The 23796-nt window shown below is 40.8% G+C and overlaps 2 protein-coding genes across 2 annotated transcripts; one reads left to right on the top strand and one right to left on the bottom strand.

The window, feature by feature from the left end:
- Window positions 1-124: 124 nt before the first annotated feature.
- On the top strand, window positions 125-727 carry LOC124265665 (ribosome-binding protein 1-like). Its single transcript, XM_046700464.1, has one exon. The coding sequence runs from the start codon at window positions 125-127 to the stop codon at window positions 725-727; it is 603 nt and encodes a 200-aa protein (XP_046556420.1).
- A 678-nt stretch (window positions 728-1405) lies between these two features.
- On the bottom strand, window positions 1406-23418 carry LOC124265633 (arrestin domain-containing protein 3-like). The gene is given in 8 exon segments (XM_046700418.1): window positions 1406-6812; window positions 8617-8965; window positions 9749-9931; window positions 10784-10966; window positions 12871-13018; window positions 13020-13095; window positions 13438-13584; window positions 23266-23418. Coding segments are annotated over 8 exon segments (1353 nt in total). The 5' UTR covers window positions 23384-23418; the 3' UTR covers window positions 1406-6663.
- Window positions 23419-23796: the final 378 nt, after the last annotated feature.

Below are 23796 nucleotides of genomic sequence, written 5' to 3'. Positions count from 1 at the left end.
ACATAGCTGGAATGACATAATGAACAAAACAACATTGCTTCATTTAAAACACAGGCTTCTTGGGGTTTCCATAGTAGATTTGGTCCCCAGCAACCTACACGTCTTAAAAGATGATTAAGGCTGAATGGACATGCTGGGGACCAACACAGGATGTTGCAGGGTGCTGAGGACAAACAGAGGATTTTGCAGGGTGCTGGGGTCCAGGACAGGTGTTGCAGGGTGCTGGGGACCAACACAGGATGTTGCAGGATGCTGGGGACCAACACAGGGTGTTGCAGGTGACTGGGGACCAATAAAGGGTGTTGCAGGGTGCTGGGGTCTAACACAGGGTGTTGCAGGTTGCAGGGGACCAACAAATGGTGTTGCACGATGCTGGGGACAACACAGGATGTTGCAGGGTGCTGGGAACCAACGCAGGATGTTGCACGATGCTGGGGACCAACGCAGGGTGTTGCAGAGTGCTGGGGACCAACACAGGGTGTTGCAGGGTGCTGGGGACCAACACAGGATGTTGAAGGGTGCTGAGAACCAACACAGATTGTTGCAGGGTGCTGGGAACCAACACAGGATGTTGCAGGGTGCTGGGGATCAACACAGGATGTTGCAGGGTGCTGGGGACAAGCACATGATGTTGCAGGGTGCTGGGGACCAACATAGGATGTTGCAGGGTGCTGGGGACGAGCACAGAAAGTTGCAGGGTGCTGGGGATCAACACAGCGTGTTGTAGGGTGCTGGGGACCAACACAGGATAGTGCAGGGTGCTGGGGACCAACATAGGATGTTGCAGGATGCTGGGTACCAACACAGGGTGTTGCAGGATGCTGGGTACCAACACAGGGTGTTGCAGGATGCTGGGGACCAACACAGGATGTTGCAGGGTGCTGGGGACCAACATAGGATGTTGCAGGGTGCTTGGGACAAGCACAGGATGTTGCAGGGTGCTGGGGACCAACACAGCATGTTGCAGGATGCTGGGGACCAACACAGGATGTTGCAGGATGCTTGGAACCTACACGGGGTGTTGCAGGGTGCTGGGGACCAACACAGGATGGTGCTGGGGTGAGTGAGTGAATTTAGTTATACGCTGCACTCAGCAATATTGCAGCTATATGGCGGTGGTCTGAAAATAATCGAGTCTGGACCAGACAATCCAGTGATCAACAGCATGAGCATAGACCTGCGCAATTGGGAACCGATGACGTGTCAACCAAGCCAGCGAGCCTGACCACCCGATCCCATTAGCCGCCTCTTACGACAAGCATGGGTTACTGAAGGTTCATTCTAACCTGGACCTTCACGGGTTGCAGGGCGCTGGGACCAACACAGGATGTTGCAGGGTGCTGATGATTAAAATAGGACTGTTTCATCCTCCTCATCATTCAAATAACATAACAAATACCATATGGCATAATATCTTTATTTGTTACAATGAAGAGTTGGTTAAAAAAGGTAAACTTCAACAAAACATTGTATTCTGCGCCAAGAAAACCTGGAACTGATTGTTGAACCTAAAACTTCAAATAAAATATGTTGAAAGTTTATATGAACCATTATTTAAAACATGACAGTATAAACGACGAGTATGATGAACACAACTATAATTACGACACAAATACTGTGGTCATATTCTTCTTACCTGTAAACAACGACGGATGAACAATTTACACACCAAATGACACTACGGAACAACAGGAGGCATTATAAAATTGCTCAAGAACAATAATCTCCCACCCCAAAACCATGGTTGGTCATTACATTTGATGTACATAACAATAAACAACATTGTGACAAGCATCTGGGAAGTTACACTAACAGCTGCTTCAAGAAATAAAGTTATCTTAAGTAAGAACATACGTATCTACAAAATATGAAATATAATCCAAATGGACTACAGAATCATGCCTACTTTCAAACGGCTGGGGCTACCCAGATTCGCCAAATCTTTCTTATGAGTTGGAGTCATTCATAGGGAGGTCAACACTGTCAGAAGTTAAACTAACGCCTTGAATAGTCCTCACAACAACGAGTATCATGAAATACTTCTGAACACAATAAAAGTAAAAACAAAATGAAAATAAAAACCATTGTGTCTTCATGAGAACAGGTGAATGTAAAAAACTGGTCCTCACTACATGTTGCCACTACCTTTGCGTGCATAACGCTCAAAACAATTGTCAAAAACCATACCGGAGTTACAAAACAACAGCCATACAATTATAAACAATTCCAACTTACTATTGCACAAATCTGCTGCAATACCATACATAATACAGCTGTAGATATCACAGTGGTGATTCAGGCTACTTCATTGATAAAAGGTCAAAGCTATCACTGAACTGGTCAGTGCAATTTGTGCTCACCGGTAAGACAGTGTACAGTGTCCAGTTGGCTCTTACATGAGGTGTGACATTTACTGCATCTAAAACACTGTTGGAGACTGCATGAGACTTGTCATAACATAGTCCATTTGTGCCTCAGTGAACGAGAGTTTACAAATGTGATTAGAGAGTGAGTATGTTGAATTCTGAGACTGAGTGGTGGATTGTTCCAGTGAAAAGAGCTGCTTTTGCAAGACAGCTATCCCACCAATTAGTGGTCCCTTTTTAACTATGTACAGTAAGTTTATTGTGATTATATATGCTTTCCCAACAGCACTGTGCTATAATAATATTATTATGGCTTGTAAAACATATCACGATCGCTGATAATCCATTCAAATATATTCCGTTTCCTTCCCAAAGTATGTCAATGAGCATTAGCAAAGGGACTCCAGAAACAAGCACCTGTGACAAACAAACTGTGTAAAACCTACTGCGGACAGCTTGGGAAAATACACAAATACTATCACAAACAAGCAATACACAAGTTTGATTTACACTTCCTAGCCTTGAATCACACATTTTATGTACCAGTTCATCACAAAGCTTGCCATTGCAAAATCACATGATGGCTTAAAACAGTCATACCACTGCAAAAATCAGAAAAAATATTGTAAACAGAATATTTTTTTTAAAACATTATTTCTGAGCTAACTGATCTGAAAGGATCCACACAACATTATCTTCCGGAACATTCAGAATGTACTGAAAACCACATATTTTGTTTTGTCAAGTCGAAGAACACATGATTTTCTAACATTTTTGAGCAAACATTTTCTGTAGTGAAATACACCCAACCGATTGCCCCTGCCCCAAAATATCACTTGGTCAGGCATTACCTTTGTTTTGACAACAGCTTCTTAACAATCTATTGCCCATTCATGATCATGAAACTGAAACATCTTCTATGATAAAGTCAGAAAACATTTCCTAAAGTATTCATAGCGCAGCACTTACAAGTTCTGTATCAGAAAAAAGGCACAATAGGTTAAATGTTAAAAAATACCTTAAAAAGCAATTTCAGTGTTGTCATGGTATCCATGCAAATACCACAACACTGTCAAAGGTAACTGCAATTAGGATTATATAATATATAAAATGTCTTTGGCTGATTAAATAGAAATATATACATACTGACACACATAAGTTGATTAAATAATGAAATGAGAATGAAATGCTAAGGTATTTTCTAAATGTATGGCATTCATATTACCTAAATGCTGAAGGGGCACAGAGACTGCTGACAGAGATTGCTTGTGGAGTCCTGAGAAACACGAACCTGAGCTACAACTGGCAACACCTGACACAGACTTGACAACAACACACTTGACCTTTCAGGCAGAATCCATCAAATCATGAAATAAACTTTGAGTTAAAGTGTCAGGAAGAACTGCTGTCTTGTATAAAACAGTTATAAGTTTATAAGTTATAAACAGAAATAAGGTCACAGTATAGAGTTACTTACTTGGTACCTCATGTAAAATGTAACAACCTAATGTGTTTGATAGTCTTGCATACAGGAATCAAACTATGGCCTATACCCTGTAATTATACTGGCGACAAGAGGCAAGTACTGAACAGTGAGATGCGTGAAAGTGGCCAGATCCGAGATGACTAAATGCATGACAAACCTACAGTCACACAATATCAGGCTGAATTGTGGAGGATGGATTTGATGGATGTTCTTTGACAGACTCCACTGAAATACACAATAAAAAGAATTGCATTGCTTCAGCTGAACAAACAGAAAATAACTTGGTTGATGTAAATACTGCAATGAAAGACCTGACATTTTGATTCACAATTTCATTTTCATTTCCTATGGTAGTTTAATTGTCCCCATGACATTACTGTATTTTATGTAGATAATACAAAGACAAGAATGGATTTCATCAAAAGACATTTAAAAAAAAAATCAGTCTTAATGCAAAATGTATGTTTAGAAATACCATTTCATTTACAAGAACTGATTTTTGAATATTTGTTTGTTATTTATGTATGTTTGAAAAATCCATGTTCATAGCTAAAAATGATAGAATCAGCTAAAAAAATGTCCATATTTGTCAAAGACATGATGACTACAACATAAAACGTCCTGAGCTGTAAAGGGCAATGAAACATAAATTCTCTCATATGAGCAACTATTAAAGTGTTCCTGTATTTGAGGCCTTCAATTTGTTTTGTTTGCTTGAGGATCAATCAAATTAAAAAACTGGAATACAAAATATATAACATAGAAAAAAATATGAATCAGATTGACTTGACAACACTAATCCCAGGGATTTTCTATATGACGAAAACAAAATTCTTTTCAGTGATTTTAATTGGGACCAAAACCAGGTTAAGACTTGCTTTTTATCACCTACTGATCCAAATCAAACCTGAAGAGATGATAAAAAACATGCAAAATGCAATAGTTTTGTAAAATTTAAAAACAAAAATCAAAAGTATGTTTGGCATGAGAACAAAAAGAGAAACCACAGTAATAATAATAACATAAAATGTATAACATACACAAAAACAAATTTGCATTATATTTAGGTTAAGAATGTACAATATTTGGTTTTCAGGCAATAGCTGTTGAATATTTGGTTAAGCTACTTGCTGAGTTCTTTAATAACTGAAAATAGGAGTTCAACAAATGTAAAAATATTGAAATAGAGCAAGTGGACAAGTAGAACAGTTTATGAACAAAACCAGATATTAAACAAATGCTGCTGTCGGCAGAGTATAGGATAACCAAATTTATTGTGAATGAATACTAAACTCAAATGATCAACAAAATATGATGTCAGCAGAGGACAGAGGGCATGCATTCACATCCCACTGACCCGACAAAGAAAGGCAGGCATGTATTATTTTTGTTGAAGACACACCAAGAATGATCTCTAGTACCTTTCACTGATGAGACACTGTCAAGATTTCATAGATTGTCCCGGAAAATAGAGACCGGCTACAGGATTCCAATGCAGCCAAACATGGAGAATGCTCAGTGATGATTCTGGATGGGATCAGTGGAGCTGGAGGAGCCAATCTCCATGTAGGAATGTTGACAGGTGCTTGCTACAGCCACGACATTCTGGATGTGTATGTGAGACCATGCTGGCCTCATCAGACCGACTTAATCCTCCTGGATGATAACATATGACCTCATCATGCCATCATACTTAGAGCAGGTGACTTTTGTTGTCACTGAGTAGACATCCCAGTCAGCTTACCTCAACCCTATACACCTCCCTATACACCTCAGAACTGTAGATTGCTTTCCCACATTACGCTGCATATGGTGCCAGAGAAGAGTCAGAGTTGTTTCTTGGACATGGATTTGTTTTAGCCATTTAACTGCACTTCAGTTTGTGTCAGATACACCCATTTTGACTCATTGACTGACTGATTATTGGCTACATGTTTGTAGGCAGATGAAACAGACCTTTGTTCATTAAATATGTCTTTACACAATGGTGTCTTTACCTGTTTCTACAAATGTGCACAATTTTACTTATTGCCTTTCAAAGCAGTGATTCTTAACAAACTAAAAGGATCATATATCAGTATAACAAAACAATAAAACCATAAAAATACAGGAATATAAATGTCAATACAATACATGGTACACAGACTGTGTACAACAGTGTACAACAGTGGATCACACAGAGGAGGTTAATAACTTCATCTTGCAATACGGTTACCATGGAAAGTCAGCAAAAGAAAAGGAGGAAAATATAACATTTGTGGGATATGGGACTTTGAAGATCAAGGTCCATCTGAAACATTACAGGCACAGGGCAAGGGTAGACAGATTTTCAAAGACAGGCACAGTACATGCAGGCAGATGTAATTTACTAATGTACCCCTTCACTATCTGATAACCTCTATATTGATTTCATAGCAAGAGCAAGAGTCATGTTGCAATCTACATCAGCCCCCCTGATATCTAATCTGAAGGAGGGGCGGAGGGCTTGTGGCCCCAGTTGTAGTATGTCTAGACAGGGGTAACAATCTACTTCAGCCCCCCTCAAATCTAATCTGAAGGAGGGCAGAGGGCTTGTGACCCCAGTCGTAGTACGTATAGACAGGGGTTACAATCTACTTCAGCCCCCCTCATATCTAATCTGAAGGAGGGGCCGAGAGCTTGTGACCCCAGTCGTAGTACATGTGGACAGGGGTTACAATCTACATCAGCCCCCCCCCCCTCATATCTAATCTGAAGGAGGGGCAGAGGGCTTGTGACCCCAGTCGTAGTACGTATAGACAGCGGTTACAATCTACATCAGACCCCTCATATCTACTCTGAAGGAGGGGCGGAGGGCTTGTGGCCCCAGTCGTAGTACGTGTAGACGGGGGCATATCTGTTGTCACCCTGTAGGTGCTCACTCTCCCCTTCCTCCTTGATGTCGACCTTCCCAAACACACACTCTCCATATGATGGTGGGGCTGAAGCAAACAGCATTTCACAATGATAATCACAACTCCTCTTACAAGGATGACATGAAAACTAAAACACAGAGGTTCAGGTAAGCTGCGCATCTGCATAAATTACGCAAACATTTATGTGAAAACTCAATTCATATTAAGTCTGTTGCGTACAAGCACGCTTGAATTTGTGTAAATACTCAATAAATTTGATCTTACATGCGTACACACAAAAATGTCAAATCTTAACTTGGGCATTACTGAGGATAGATGGAGTAACTGAGGTATATTGAGAGGTTCTATTTCAACACATTAACTTGGCAACTTGCAGTCCTTCTTATCATTTCTCATATCACTGATCAAATATATACATGTATATATAACAAACACGTAAACCAACATTTAAATTGTATTATGTTTTTACAATTAATGGAAAATGGCAAAATAGCCAATTGAATTTGAGTGAGGTGGGTACAATTTATTTGGTTACTCAAAGGAAACTTTGGATACCCAATTGAGATGAACACCAGCGAGTACATAACTCAATGACCCAACCGTTATCTGTAACTCCGACACACAGTATTAAGTATCTGTGCATTTGTGTTGCAGCAATCATCAAGATAACATATAACTAAGATATTTTTCAGCTTGGTATCCTATTTTTTCGTGATCAGCACCCTTTAAATAGGTAAACTAGCCTGGATACCAAAACCTACTACAAAATGCCTCTTGCATTACTTTTATCCACAATCAGTCCTAGTCTATCGTGCCGGAATACGGAATAGACAGGTGCCGGATTAGACATTGTTTTAATGATCACAATATTGTTGTAACATGACGGGATCAAAATTTTATGCTGGTTTTGACAGTGTGCCGGATTAGACCGGTGCCGGTGTACATTGCTTCCTTCAGGTGAAGCCACTGATTCAAAATAAAACAAGAAAACAAAGTCATCAATATCCCTGGCAAAATACTATTTATGAATATGTCTACTACTTATGATTCTGTCAAATGTTTTGGAGTGTATATAGCAAAGTGGAAGGAGAGAATTGAAAAGTTTTCAAGATCTGCTCCAGAAAAGAGCAATACCACCAAATTCAGTTGAAGCCTAACTTGTTGCCATGGAAATGCAACAAGATGACATCCTCATAGTCACAGCCTAAGTCACATTTCCATGGAAACCACAAAAAACAAAATTCATATCTGGGGTTTTAACCCTCAAAAGGCACATCTAGGGATCATGCTTCATATGTGTACCAAGTTTGATGAAGCTAGTATGTATAGTTTAGGAGATCTGCTCTGGGCAAGGTGGCATCCTCAAAGTCACAGCATAAGTCATGTTTCCATGGAAACAGCAAAAAATAAAATTCATATCTTGGTCTAACCCCCAAAAGGCACATATAGGGATCATGGTTGACATGTGTACCAAGTTTGGTTAAGCTATCACGAATAGTTTAGGAGATATGCTTCGGACAAAGTGTGACGGACGGACGGAGGGAACTCATTTCTATATTCCCTGCAACGCAAAAAATATTGTATTGAGAATTCCAAAACTACCAAAGGGCACCAGTTCACCACCAGACCAATCTACATATGTGCCAAGTTTGGTGAAGAAATAGTGAATGGTTTTAAAGTTCTGCTCCGGAATAGACGAATGTGCACGGACAGAGTCTATTTTAATACCCCCAGCAAAACGCGTTGCAGGGGGATAAACATAAGAAGCATCCAATCTACAGTCTGACGACCACAGATTTCAAAACACTGTAGTATTCTCTCATAATTCAAACCCTCTGTTTTTTAACATGTTTGACGTAATTCTACTCACGTAAATTTGGCAAATTCGTCGGCATTCCAGGGGGATAGGCTGGGGGGGCTCCTGGGGGTAGAGACTCTCCTGGGGGGTAGGCTCCTGTAGGAGGTGGGTAGGCCCCTGGCTGGGGGGCTCCTGCACCAGGAGGGGGATATGCTCCTGCCCCTGGTTGGGGGTAAGCTCCTGCACCAGGTGGGGGGTAGGCTCCACCAGCCATTCCGGGGTGTGGCATGATCATGGGGGCCCCTACAGGAGGGGCCATTGGCGGATGCTGAGCTAGAATACTTTGCAGAGGGATGGTGCCAATTATTACTTGTAGAGGGACCTCAAGATCAAAGCTGGGTCCCGACGGGGTCACTTCAAGCTGTAAACATAACAGAGGTTGGTTGGTTATTTGATTGTTTAACACCGCACTCAGCAATATTCCAGTTATATATAGGCAGCAGTCTGTAAATAATCGCGTCTGGACCAGACAATCCAGTGATCAACATCATGAGCATCGATCTACGTTACCTGGATACGATGACATGTGCCAACCAAGTCAGAGAGCCTGACCTCCTGATCCTGTTAGTCGCCTCTTATGACAAACAAAACAGAGGTTAGTGTGTGACATGGGAGAACCCACAACAACTCTATAAAACATGTGTGACCTTCATTCTGTCAGCATAAGAAGTAACTACATTTACAAGTGTATACGGAAGACAAACATAAACTAGTACACAGTAATGTTCAAGATCATTGTTGGAGAAACTGTAATAAAGAAATTGTTGTATGATATATCCACAACAAAATGTTTCATCCCTTGTCAAACAAAAAGAGGGCAGTGACGTAAAATGAGTAACAATGTAGTTTAGCCGCAGTCAGCAAATATTCAGCAACTTCATGGTTTGTTTGGGTTTGGTTTGGTTGTTGTTTAACGCCGCACTAAGCATTATTACAGCTATATGGCGGGGGTCTGTAAATAACCGGGGTCTGGGCCAGACCAGACCTGTGATCAACAGCATGAGCATCCATCTACGCAATTGGGATACGATGACATGTGTACCACCAAGTCAGTGAGCCTGACCACCCGATCCTGTTAGTCCCACCATCAAGGCTCAGGTGGAATGGTTCAGTGAATATAGAAATGTTCGTGTAAACATCTCACCTGCACAACGTATCTGATGTCAATGATGTTGCAGCCAGCAAGAAACGATGGCGGCAAAGGAGGAATAACCAACTGGTCACCATTCCAGTAATCATGTCCACCCTCGTCGATCTCCCCATGCTTCAGTTTGGCAATCACACGACTTGAGGTTCTTGTTTTGGTGGTAGCATGGAACTTAGTCACCTGCAGCCAAGGGTAAAGGAGCCCAAGTGGTAAGAAACAGCAGCATATTATATGTAAAACCAGTCTAAGTAAACTTAGGCTTAGTATTATTCGTTACACTGCTATACTGAATCTAACAAAAATTGTAGAAGGTCGCGTCAGCTAACCTTTTGGACTGACCAATCAGAACACAGCTTACCAAATCGCGAAAGGTAACATTTGCACATACCGTTTGAAGCTTTACCTAAAAACCTCGAACAGTTCTGAATGCTATTTTCCGCACGATCGCTTCCGAGTGATATAAGCAATAACCAGAAAACAGTAAACAGTTGCGAAAATATAAGCAACAGTAACCATGTTATTAGAAACCCATAAGCGTATATACTACAGGTCAAATATCTGTGTTTTATGCGGATTTTCATTTGTTGATAGATCAGTGTCAGCGACCAGGGAAGAGAAAATTCAAAAAACGTTTTGTAAGTCCCGCCGAACCCTAACAGGTAGTCGTTGTTTGATTGGTTAAATCTGTTCGGCCGTCTCGCGTTTGATTGGACGGTCAAGGTCCCTCAAAGGTTAGCTGACGCGACCTTCTACTAGGTTTTGTTAAGACTCAGTATAGCAGTGTAACGAATAATACTGAGCCTAAGTTTACTTAGACTGATGTAAAACATGCACCATCTAACAAAGAAGTAGACAATGTACCGCTATCTCAAATATATTAACACAATAAAATAAAACACAGAAATATATGCAATGACAATGAAAACTGCAAACAATAAACTAAACCTGACATAGTATTTTGTAACCTGGAGACATTATTTCCATATCATTATGTCCAGATATCACACTTGATCGTAGAACTATTAAACTCACCATTGTCAATTTCACAGACGACGACTTTATTCTCCTGCTTGTCTGGTTGTCAATTTCAGCTTTCAGAATGATGGCTTCTCCGGGAACGTATCCTTGTCTGTCAATGGTGAAGTTGGCAGAGATTGGTCCTGATGCACAGCACCAGCAGCATAATGTCTTTGAATTGGCACCTTGAGCTGGCATCTACAAGAAATCAACTCTTCTGTATTCATCAACCAACAAGTTGTTCTCCATATTGACCAAACACTTATTTGATCATTGCAGTGTTGCTATGGTTTGATCATCGTGATCAAGGAAAGGTGCAACATGCATCCTTTAGTTGTCAACAAGTGAGTGTAGGTTGAACTGATAATACAGTGAAACTTGTCTAAACCGGCATCCCACGTGACCGAAATAAAATGCTGGTTTACCCAGTGACGATCATTTTCGAACATGGCAGCCATTTACACTCGTCAATCTCTCAGTCTAGCGTGCTGAGAGAAGTGTATTGGATTAAGGGACCCTGATTGGACTGCTCATACCCATGCCTGCTTAGGGCGTTTGATTCATCGCGCAATCACTACTTCCTGATTATCTAGCGTGCCAAGAGGATTAATTAGTGTATTTGGATTACAGGTCCTTGATTGGGCAGCTCATACCCATGCTGGTTTAGACAGTGTAAATTACAGTTAAAATTGCTTGTTGGGCCTGGAAAGTCATGCTGGAATACGGAATAGATAGGTGCTGAATTAGACAATGTTTTAATGATCATAATATTTTTGTAAAATGGCTGGACCAAACTTTTATGCTGGTTTTAACAGTGTGCTGGATTAGACAGGTGCAACTGTTGGCAGGTTTCACTATATATAGTTTGTGCTGATATGGAGATATGAAGAGATCTCTCTTCTTCATGCCATAATTCAGCAGTTATTTCCATTTTGAAGTGAGCCCACCCCCAGCCTTGAAGTGAAGTGTCCACATATAGATGTAGGATGTAAACTGGGTCTTCTAATGCAGACATTGACATGACAGCCCACCAAACAATGTACAGCTTCAGATATGAAGGAAGACAAAACTTGAGACCCTGATGATCTAGAAATGATCTCAGGAATCTTTGAATAGGTCTTACTTGTAGTCTGCTTCTCACTGTTAGTGCTTGTGACAACGTAAGGAGTTCAAAGATCATCTGATCACGGCCTCATACTCAATATTTACACATGTAGAATAGTTTTTTCTGAAGAAATTGGGAACGTAATTAAGTTGAAAATACACTTAATTAAATGCCAACTAGAAAAATCCACTAATAGATTAGGAAAATCCATCAATAGATATGAAAAATCAAAGGCCTAAAACAATAAACAAAGCCAAAAACTTTGAAAATATCTTTATAATTTTTATAGGATGGCTTGGATTAACAGAACACAGAAAATCTTCCCTACCATCCTGATGGGGGAAACATAGAGTGAGTCACTTTAGCTGGTGTGCATCTGCGATAGAGGGGTGCATTTGGGTGAAATGTTTTTACTGTTCTTGAGGAACGTAACACAGACCATTTCCCCTTTATTTTGGGTTAAGGGAGAGCAGATCAAACAATATGAGACAAGTTAAGGACAAATAATACATTTTCTTAGTTATTGAATGCATTTCCTCATCATAAATCAAATACAAGGATGACTTCCCATGGTTACAACTCATTTGATACTAAGTGTCTTACTCAGCTTTAACAGCTTTTTTTCTGTGTAATACTATGATGTCCCATTTGAACTCATGAAGATGAAAATCCTATCTAACTGTAGAGAATTGTTCATCATGTTCTTGCCTTGGTTAATCATACAATGCTCACAGACGAGAGGAGTTTGAAGCATTCAAAAGACAATCAGAGACATAAGGCTCGTTATATTGCATGTATACATGCTGACCTGTTTTGGTGAAGTGTGTGAATGTTGTTTAAGCCGCATTCAACAATTTTTAAGCTACATCCGGGCAGCCTATACTTAACATTCAGAACCATGCATTGAGCTAAAGTGTTATCACAGCCCATGTGATACAGCTAAGATTGATTGACCAGAACACATAATCAGCATCTTGGCCTGCTTAAAATGGCTTACCATAGCATTTGGATCCCGGTTCAGATCCAGCAAACAAATCACTGTGAATGGCCTTTTTGTTTCGTGATCGAACTTCCATGGTTTATCAATGATTCCTTTAGCCGTGTATCGAACATGACCGTGTTCTCCTTCAAAGGATGATGGAAGCTGTGGGGAGTTGAAACGCAAATGGAAAGGTGTGGCGGCCAGCGGGCAGATGGATGTCATCCCCCGACTGCTGCTTCCCTACAAGGAACAGAGATACAAGTAAGCTTGTGGCAGTTGTGAAATGCCATGGCTACATTAATCAGCTTGGCTCAGTAAGATGGGACTTCAAAGAGCATGTACAAAAATCAATATTGGAACTTCTGTCATGCACATGACACAATACAACATGCAGCAGTTGTGAACAAAATCAGATTGTTTTCATTTGTCACTATTTCTTTTCAAGAACAATACAAGCAGTCTTTATAGATGGCTGCCACGTTGTCATGGTTACATGAACCAGACATAGAACTGTTAATGATTTCTGGTTCCCACTGCTGCCCAAATTTCTCAGTTTTGATGGACAAATGACATGATACGTACATCTACCAGCCAGCAGTATGTCCTGGTTGAAGTACTGTTCTCGGGCAGAGTAGTGTCGGGTCTCTGTTCGTCGGTTGTCTCCAGAACCTCTTGTATGCCTCTCTGTCCAGTGTACATAGGCCTTGCCTTCAAATCGAAGACGAATTCCTGAAAAATGTTTATGGGTATAAAAAAATGGTATTCTTTTTCACGTAAAATTGTTGCTTCCTGCTTTATTTCTTAATACTTGCAGTGTTATGATGCAGTGGCAGCAAATGACTGAAACACCTGTATGCTCATGTTGTACCACTGTATTGGGTGTGTGACCTAGTGTTACTATCCTCAAATACTGTAAACAATCTTGATCATTTAAGCACGGCTCATTGTGTGTGTATATATACAGATGTTGTTTTTGTAAATACATGCTCATTTTTTGTGTATAACATTATGCAATCAACAGACATCATAACATGTCATGTGTTCAAGTATCACACCTGCCTGTCTGTGTAATTACATAATGTGACAGAGACCGAACTCGGGCCATAAATCAATGCGTTTTGTTTATGGTGTATAGCCTGATTGGTGTTAAGTTCAAATTGCATGTGGTAAGTGATCGCAGTTTTGTATTGAATATTGTCATTAGTAGACAGGCAGGCAGACACACAGGTGTCAATAAAACAAGACATTGAGTTTTGTCTGTGACAACGACATATCTATATCACAGTTAGAAATACTGTCAACGCTAAATAATGATATTGCTTTTAAGTATCGAACTGAGAAAGTGACTCGGTAAGAAGAACGTGTGGTGAAATAGACAAATGAAATTATATAAACAGTTTATTTACAGTCGTAACATATAAAAAGCTCGCGCCTGTGAGATATCAACAAAAACATTAGGAAAATAGCTCACACCAAAGCCTTCACCAAGTATTCACCGGACAGCCTGCTTCCAAGTTGCGCGAACCTATTTCACTGCGCACGTACTATCAGCGCAGCCCAGCTGTTGAAACCAGTTTTCCCCCGAAAAGTCGGGGGAAAATTAGTGAAACGTTTATTTTTTTTCGCGTTATTTTTCAACTTTATAAGTTGAATGTGCATTTTTGATGATTTGTTTCGGTAAGTCCATACCGAAAGGTATCAGAATCTGCAAAGTTGTGTTTTACGTTGCATGTGACCTTTAAGTAGATGCGGGTTCAGGCAGTTTCTCAAAGGTTGACTGTACCTATTTGACCTGACTTTATCTCACTGCCGGACTTTAGACTCCGAACATCAATTATCACTAATGGATTAGCTTAGTCTGTCTCACAGTCCCTAACCACATTATTTTCCCTAATGCCAAGCTCTCTCTGCAATGCTAGAGCCCTAAATAAAGCAAGTCTAGATTTCCTCCGGTTCAGGTCTGGTCTCCCTAGGGCTCCTTTTCAATTTAAATGGGCTTGTTTGTTACTATCAAAATTATACATATTCAGAGACTTAGCATTAGTCTAGGATTAGCTGAGTGTACTTGTTTTTGCTTCATTAATCCAGCTGTATTCCCTGGCAATTAGCGGGGCTCATTATTGGTAAACTTCAATGGCAATTAATACATTGCAAGTGCTGACAAAACATGTAATTTTCTGAGTAAAATTGATATTTTATACTTATCCTGACTCATGCATATTTGCTTGTCTTCTTCTTCTTTGCGAACACAGTGGAACACTTGTATCTCCCAATTGAAGTTCCCTTCAATGTAAAATCACTAATTAGTACTCACCACCAGTTATCTTTCCCCTCGCAAGCGCGGGAACGAGGGCCACCTCCCACCACCATGTGCCTCACTCTCTCCTTTTATAGCGAAGCCCAACACTTGAATTTACAGGGAAATCCAAAGTGTTATGTGGGGAGGACGGGAGGGCTTATCTCATGAGTCAGGATAAGTATAAAATATCAATTTTACTCAGAAAATTACATATTTTTCCTTATCCTGACTCATGTTTATTTGCTTGTAGAATCCGACGGCTATGGAGGTGGGAATATATAATACTTTGGATTTGGATAATTAGTGATTTGAATTGTAATGACTGTAATAACCCTATGGGAACTTCATAAAGGCACTGAGCTGATGATTTCCTGCTGCTAACTTATCAGCTGCCATATATGGGTTATTACAATATAACTATTACAATATACTTATTATGATAAAGTATATACAACATTAATACAAAGCTTAAGACTAGTAGACTTAAGTTGTTAATGTGATAGCATAAACTCCTTTGAGTTTATAGTTACCAATAATATACTTTTATGAAGTAACCAAAGTACTAAGCTTAAGATATTCATAAACTTAAGCTATATGAGTCTAGTACTGTGCTTAAGATATAATTTAACTTAAGCTATATAATAGCAAAAACTCCGTAAAGTTTGTTAGCTAATACATTTATAAAATCTGACCATATTACTGAGCTTAAGATATGATGAAACTTAAGCTAAATATAATAGCAAAACTCCTTCGAGTTGTTACCTAATATATTGTATGATATAATAACCATAGTACTGAGCTTAAGATAATAGATTGAACTTAAGCAAAATATATATATAGCATGTAGCTATTTAGTACTGATATCAGATAAGTATAAAATCTGTAAGATTGACTTATCTTTCTCCAGGAACTGTCAACTGTTGAGCTTGAGGACCATGGGACCTAAATGGTGGATACCTGAGACGTCCTTGGTGGTGATATCTCTCAGATAGTGGTTTGCAAACACCATATCGAATCTCCAGAAACAACCCTCCATTATGGTATTCAAAGAGCAGTTGCCGTGTAGAGTAAGTGTTGATGCTAGCGCTCTAATTTCATGAGGATTAGATGCTCTTGGAGGGTCGAGTCCTGCAGCCTTGTAGGCACGTAGTATGACAGTTCTGATCCAAATTGAGATAGTAGTACGTGAGACTTCCGTCCTGAAGCTGTAGATAGAGGGATAAATAATCTCTTGAATTTTGCTCTCCTCTGTTTGGATCGGTGGAGATATATTTTCAGTGCTCTTACTGGGCATAGTGATAGATCCATCGTATCATGAGGTCCAAGTATGGATGAGAGAGCTGGGACGTGGAATAATCTGTCTGGTTGACCTGGCAATTGGTTCTTAGCTATAAAATCCCAGCGTAGTCCCAGATAAACGATGTTATGAATATCATCAAAGCGTGTTCTCTCGTAATCCAAAGCGTGAATCTCTGACATCCTGGCAGCTGTAGCTAGCGATAACAATGACAAAGTTTTCTGGGTCAGTGATTTAAACGATGTAGATTCTAACGGTTCATAAGCCTCACTTGTGAGGTGTTGGAGCACTATATTTAGATCCCAAGCTGGAGCGTGAAACTTCCGTTTGTGATCCTCCAATCGGAATGCTCGTAGCAAAGCGAGTAACTCTGGGGTCTTTGTTAACTTGACCGCTCTCATAGTTATGACAGAGCTTAATGCTGCAAGATAAGTGGACAAAGTTGAGCCTTTTAGATTCTTAGTTTGTCGTGAGATAACATAAGTAGTCCGCCACTTGAGGATGAGTAGCATATCTGGCTGTAAATCCTTTCTTTGCAGCATAATTGACAAAACTGTGCCATTTGTCATCGTGATAAGTTATGAAGCTGAGTTACGCAGGGCAAGCTGCGACTGCTTTTGCCGCCTGGCTGAATAACCTCTCTATTCAGACATGCCTTGATACAATCCATACGCGAAGTTGGAATACTTCTGGTTTCCGTGCACTTGTTTGGTGTGCGGATGTATCAATAGATTCGAGCGCTCTGGAAGTTGTAGAATTGGTTGTCCGATTTCTTGAATAAGATTTGAAACCACGCTCGCTGGCCAGTAGGGCCACCAAAATCAGATGGAGGCTCTGCGTTTGACTGATTTTCCGTAAGACTTGTGGGATTAACGCTGGTGGCGAAAGCGTGACGCTGAGTCCCTCCCACGATATGCTTAGTGCGCCCGCTGCCCATGCTAGTGGGTCTGGAACTGGTGATACCTTAATGTTGTCAGTTGTTCGTTGAATCGAGTGTCGAATAGGTCTACTAGTGGAGATCCTATTTCCATGATTATTTGAGTGAATATCTCTGTGTGGAGCATCCATTCTGTCGGCGACGGTAGGTGTGGCCGAGAGAGAGCGTCTGCTAATACATTCTTTGCTCCTGGAATGTGGCAAGCTCTGACATGTATGTTTAGATTGTCGATTAGATCGAATAATCGGAAACATAGAGACAGTAGGTTCGGTGACCTTGTTGAGCCTTGTTTGTTCACATAAAACGCCACTGTCGAATTGTCTGTGTGAATCATCAACTGAGCGTTCTGTAGTAGGTTGCTCCAGAGACTTATGGCATTTATGACTGCTTGCATCTCTAGCAGATTTATGTGACATTTGCTCTCTTGATTGCTCCATAGGCCTGACGCTGTCTTGTAGGCGAGGTGGGCTCCCCAACCTTGTAGTGACGCGTCTACGTAGAGATGTGTTTCCGATTCCGGCTCTATTAAGGAGATGCCTACGCAAACATTCAATCTCTTGGTCCACCAGAGTAGATGAGGTTTGACGTGATCTGGTAGACTGAACGGTAGAGGGTCCTCGAGATGCGCATTGATGAGGACTTGTAACGGACGTAATTGAAGCCTGCCTCTGACTGTCAAGTCTTGAGCTGATGTGAGTAGTCCCAATAGAATCTGCCACTGTCGTAGTGGTAGCGGAGAGAGTAAGGCTTGTGGGATTAACTGTTGGATCTTGATCCATCTGTCCTCCGGGACTACTATACGATTCTGGCCTGTTAGAAATCGTATACCTAGAAATTGCAGATCTTGCGTTGGTTCTAGGTCCGACTTGAGTAGATTTACTAACCATCCTAGTTGAGGATGATTGCTTAATGACATTCGCTAACGTATCCATGGACTTGATCATAAGCACCTCTCTAGAGTCCTTAGACACCTCTTTGGAGACCTTGTCTATGTTACCACCAAAGAGTAAGGGCGATGACCATGGGGCAGCGTAGAGTGATTCCGTAAATTGATTATCCCAATTGCAGGAGGCTAGTAGACCCTGACGACGAGCCATGGTAGTAGCTTCAGTAAGCGCTGACAAGTGATCTGTAAGGAACTGATGGTCTCTTTTCTGCATGAGTAGAGCCGAGTAGATCATTCTATCTTCCTCCTCTGTAGAATCTTTGAACTTGGTGATGAGAGTTTCATTGACAGTTCTAGATCTATTCAATCCAAAAAACATTCCAGTGTTTCCGTCTACCGGCATATGCCGGTATTTTACCGGTAAAAAAATCAAAGGACCGGCATATTTATGGCAAACAAGTCCTGGGGACCGGCAATAAATACACCCGGTTAAATCATTTCCTCCAAATTGGCAATACAAATTACCAGCAACTGTTAGATAAAGGAAACTTCCATGTAAATTGATCTGCACCATACAGCGTACGCGTAAGGAATTCGCGGTCTTTTTAGTAACAGTCCCAAGCGATTATTGTCATTGGCTGATCGCCTCGCTTTTAGCCTCGATCCAGATGAGAGGCATTTTGGCGTGAGGTTATAATGCATCAGATTTCAATACTCTATCGGGCCAATAGTAAGACAACTTTACGATGGGGAATGGACATATTAACCCATTCAACACCGCAGGGCGAATAATCGCCACAACGTTATGAGTCCCCAGACACCGGAGGCCGATAAATCGCCAGGCAGTAGTCACGCCAAAATGAGACATAATTTTAGGAACCTACCTGACTTTTGATTCATATATCAAATCTATCACATTTCACAATGTCTGAAAACACTTATTAAATTTCAATTTATCATATATTATCAGCAGAATTAAAATTATAAACTATTTTTCGCAATGTTCTTGAAAACAACGATTCTCGGACACATGCTTCGGCAGCGGGTCTACAATAACATTGTCAAAGAGCAAAGTAACGATGTTTCGAGGAAATTATTAAATAAATTGAATAAACTAATGAATAAAATCAACAACAGCATTCATTAAAGTTGTCAAACGTACATATAAAATTACTATTTCCATCTTTTTGCGCGCATCATGTAATGCAAGTCAAGTCACTGACAAGTGACATCTCGCTCGCCGCCAATCTTCACCGGACACGATGTTTAATGCAAAAATACATACATGAAGCATTTTTGTCACAGGTCATAACCAAGCGCGATACGTCCAATAAGTTCCATAATTTACGTATAGGTAGCGATTTCTTGCTTAATATGTTCAGAATAGCATTATTTTACCCAAAACTTTTGTCAAAATCTAAAAGTTTTCGTTTACGAGGACGGTATCCATTGCTGTAATATGATTGGCTGCCTTAGGTCACGTGTCTGATTTTGACCAATGACGACCCTTATAGCAGACTGTGGCGAAAAAGCGTCATTAGAAACCAATCTTTATCCAATAAAATCGCTTCTTACAACTGTGAAAATACTCTTGGCAAGGGTACAGTGATATTGTTGATGTTCAGAGCATCCGAACTATTCCGTAAAACCAAGAAAAGAAAAGTGTAATTAACAGTTCATAACTGTACAAGTACTGCCAAACAAACTTGCGGTTTACTAGTAACATGTGACGTCATTTCACATTTCATGTTCGAATGAGTTTGATACGTTTGTTGTTATTAAAAATGAAACACAAACACACACACACATTCTTGTTGTTATCTTTATTTAACATGGAAAAGAAGTGGACTGGTGAAAATAATAAGGGACTGGTATATTTGAGGCTTACCAGTCCCATGGACTGGTAAATTCGAAACTCACCGGAAACACTGCATTCTCCTAGAAATGGTATCCAACTGGGCTAGTTTGCGATCGTCTATTCTGTAATTCCTGGACTTGGCATCACTGATTAACTGAAAGTTGTCATCAATCTCTTGAGCCTTGAAAAAGGAGTCCATATTGTGACCTGCAAATTTCTTGGCCTTGAAAACCGGGAAATGTGTTGATTGGAATTTCGTAGATTTGGTAAAGGCTGTATCCAGCTTAGCTGGAACCACTGCTATCGGGTCAATAGGAGGTAAGGAGATAGTGTCCGCATCATCTTCCTTCATCAAATAAGTATGAGCTGAGTTCTCGTTCTTAGACGGGGAAGCAAGTTCCAATCCATTCACCATCCAGTATCTAATTTCTGCATCTGAGAATACGATACCTTCTTCCTCTTCTGACGTAGGATCACATATAATAGAGTGAGGTGGAGTCCTAGATCTGTAGGAAGATCGACGAGGAAGATTGTGGTGAACGGACTGACGAAAGTGGCTAGTATAGGGAGACCTTGGAGGAGACTTCCTCGGCGAACGCTGGTGGCTTCGTGAAGCTCTCGATGAATCCCTTCTAGATCTTCTGGGTGAAGATGACTTGGAGCCATTTAACCTTCGTGGATGGCCTTCGGAAGGTATCGAGTCAGAGTCCGGAATCATTATATGGGAGCCTGCTCCGCGAATGACCTCTGTGTTCTACAGGGTCTGAGCTCGGTGAAGCACTTCCTCCTCCGCGCAAGCCCTTCAAGAACTGGTGAGGATCTGGATCCTTCGTGCGGAGGCTGCTTGGGACGCCCTCGCGAAGGCTTCGATCACGGGCTGGGTTGCCCATCTTCGTGGAGGTGCGTTTGTGGGCTCTGGGGTCCTCACGCGAAGTCATAGCGGGCTCTGGGGCCCTACATGACTTATTATGGGTTGGGCTCTGGGGCCCGCTGCTCTGAGGCCTCTGTAAACCGTATCGGTCTTCCATCAACAACATGATTTGGTTGACCAGGTCGCCTGGGACCGGTCTGCGCTGGCGCTGAGGGTGTCCTCTCTCTCTGATAGTGACGGGACCCTCAGTTATAATCTCAGGCGTCAGCGTAGGCATCTCTGGTTGCATGTTGATCTGCGCTGAAGTGACGGTAGCCGATACTGGTCGCCTTCTTGCCGCACATCTGGAATGATAATCGGAATGTCATCATCATATAAACACAATTCTGAAACAGGTAGAATGTCAGAAGAAAAGTTTTAGTAGCCTTCGTGGATTTCCCTCGACGTAAGCTGTAGCCCTGGGGGTTCGGAGCGACGCTGTGACGAGGTGGAAGCTCTTCTAGTCTTAGACTGTGATGATGGAATGTCCTGGGATGCAGGTCGCTTCTTGATATAGCGGACTCGCGCCCCACGCCTCCAGCGAAGGTAACTCAGGCGGAACACCAGCGATAGAGGGTCGTCCGCAAACAGTTGACAGGGTATATCTGACTCTGATCTATTAGCGATGACTGAAGATTGTTTCCGAGATCTATCTGCTGCCCGTCTCAAGACGGAATATAAATATTTATCAAAGGCAGAATTAGACAAATTAATACATAATTTGCAGCGTGAAACAATAGAGCATGGAGTTGTACAACTAGGGCATACTAAATGCGGATCGGCAGCAGAGTAAGGTAATTTACATACTGCAGATTTTCATTAAGGCAAACTGCTGAGCAAACACGGCCAACCGTGAATAAAGCAGCAGAAACACGAATAAATATCAATGCATGTTGAATAAGGATACTAGTTACACCTGTATAGATGAATATAAGATGTAACAAACTAAATATAATTAAAGGATATAGTGTGTAGGGAGACAAAGGCGCTCTCACGTCCTGCTCACTGGGCGAAGAAGGAGAGAGTGAGGCACATGGTGGGAGGTGGCCCCCTCGTTCACGCGCTTTGCGAGGGGAAAGATAACTCGTGGTGAGTACTAATTAGTGATTTTACATTGAAGGGAACTTCAATTGGGAGATACAAGTGTTCCACTGTGTTCGCAAAGAAGAAGAAGACAAGCAAATAAGCATGAGTCAGGATAAGGAAAAATTGCAGTGATTCGTGGTAGAGAGGATGAGGAAATCAGCGAGCCAATTTCAAGGAACTTTCAAAAAAATTATTCTTAATCATTTTTTTTACATCAGTATGAATTTATTATGTGCAATGAATTTTAATGTTTTAGTATTTACACATCCAAGTTGTTTTGTGAATTAAGTCAGTTGATACATGTATACATTCTTTTGTCTCTATCAATCAAGTGAACGGGAAGTAACTCTACTGCAGTGTGGTGTACTGGCCTTTTTTCAGCAAACCGAACGTTTCACTGTCTGAACATTTTTTATGAAAAACGGCACTGTTCGGATTAATGTGGCCTGACTGTATTCAGCTTTCAGAGAGGCAAATAGAGATCTAATTGGGAATACCAACCATTTGTTTTAACATAAAGAATTGTTAGTATTTGGGTTGTGTTTAGCATTTGTTAATCATATTCATCAATACATGTGAAACAAATAAGATTTTTTCTTTGCATCTTTCTTGGCATCTGGTTACAGAACACCCAATCAGAATCCGTTGCAACAAACAGTTTTCGTATGGAGCCTTTTTCAGTGCAGGTTGAATCCTCTGACAGTTGTGTAACCATCAGCAGTATTGCACAACAACATATTACAACATAACTTAACCTAAATTCGTGGATAACCTTGATTCGTGGATCGCGGTAATTATCATGCTAACTTGTAAATCAAGTATCGTATGGCATCACGAAGCGGCACTTTTGGTGTACACACAGTGCCACGCCTTGCTGACAACAAATGTTTCGAATCATCGAATGTTGTGCAACTGCAAATAAATATCTGCCAGCATCGCATTCGCATTATGACCATCTCCATTGGAGTGAAAACTACAGACTTTCTAGTAAGATTTTCCAGATTTCAGAAAAGTACTGTATATATGAACAACGGGTATTGACTTTCTAGAGTTATGCATAATAATGTTTGACATGCCAGACGGTAAATGTCAGATTCCCGCGTCACGTCTACAAAACTCGCATACGTAAGATAATACCTCTCATTTTCATAGTGTCCGTCAGTTCCACCGTGACATGGCCCTGTACGATCTGGCCTGCGTAGTATACACCTTGCAGGTTGCTAAAGGACACTACAAACATGTTCAGTTTCCCCATGGTTGTAAACCTGCGGCAGCAGTTCTTGAAACCTACGAAAATGTTTGTAATCCGCTAGGGGACGTAACTCCTCCTGTCACAGGGTGATATCTCGAAATAGAAGACGTGTACCTGAAACTGGATCGAATCCAACGCAACACCCCCATCAAGTACACCTTTTTGTTAGCACATTTCCCATAGGGCATTTGTTTACGATGAAAGTCATAAGCAGAGGTAGATGAAGTTACTATGTACTGATAGAAGTATGTGATCTCGGCCACACAGATAAACACTACAAATAACTAAATATATAACAGTTTATATAAATATATAATTATTTAGGAAATAAAGTTCGCTCTACCCCAATGTGTGTTGTAATAAAGTATACTTTTAAAAACCTGGCGCATTCACGGGATAACGTCATTCAATTGTTA

This window comes from Haliotis rubra, unplaced genomic scaffold, assembly GCF_003918875.1.
Source record: "Haliotis rubra isolate DU_JTF1 unplaced genomic scaffold, ASM391887v1 Scf99, whole genome shotgun sequence".
Taxonomy (NCBI): Eukaryota; Metazoa; Mollusca; class Gastropoda; order Lepetellida; family Haliotidae; genus Haliotis; species Haliotis rubra.
The sequence above is the reverse complement of the archived record's forward strand: the minus strand, read 5'-3'. Positions and strand labels throughout refer to the sequence as shown.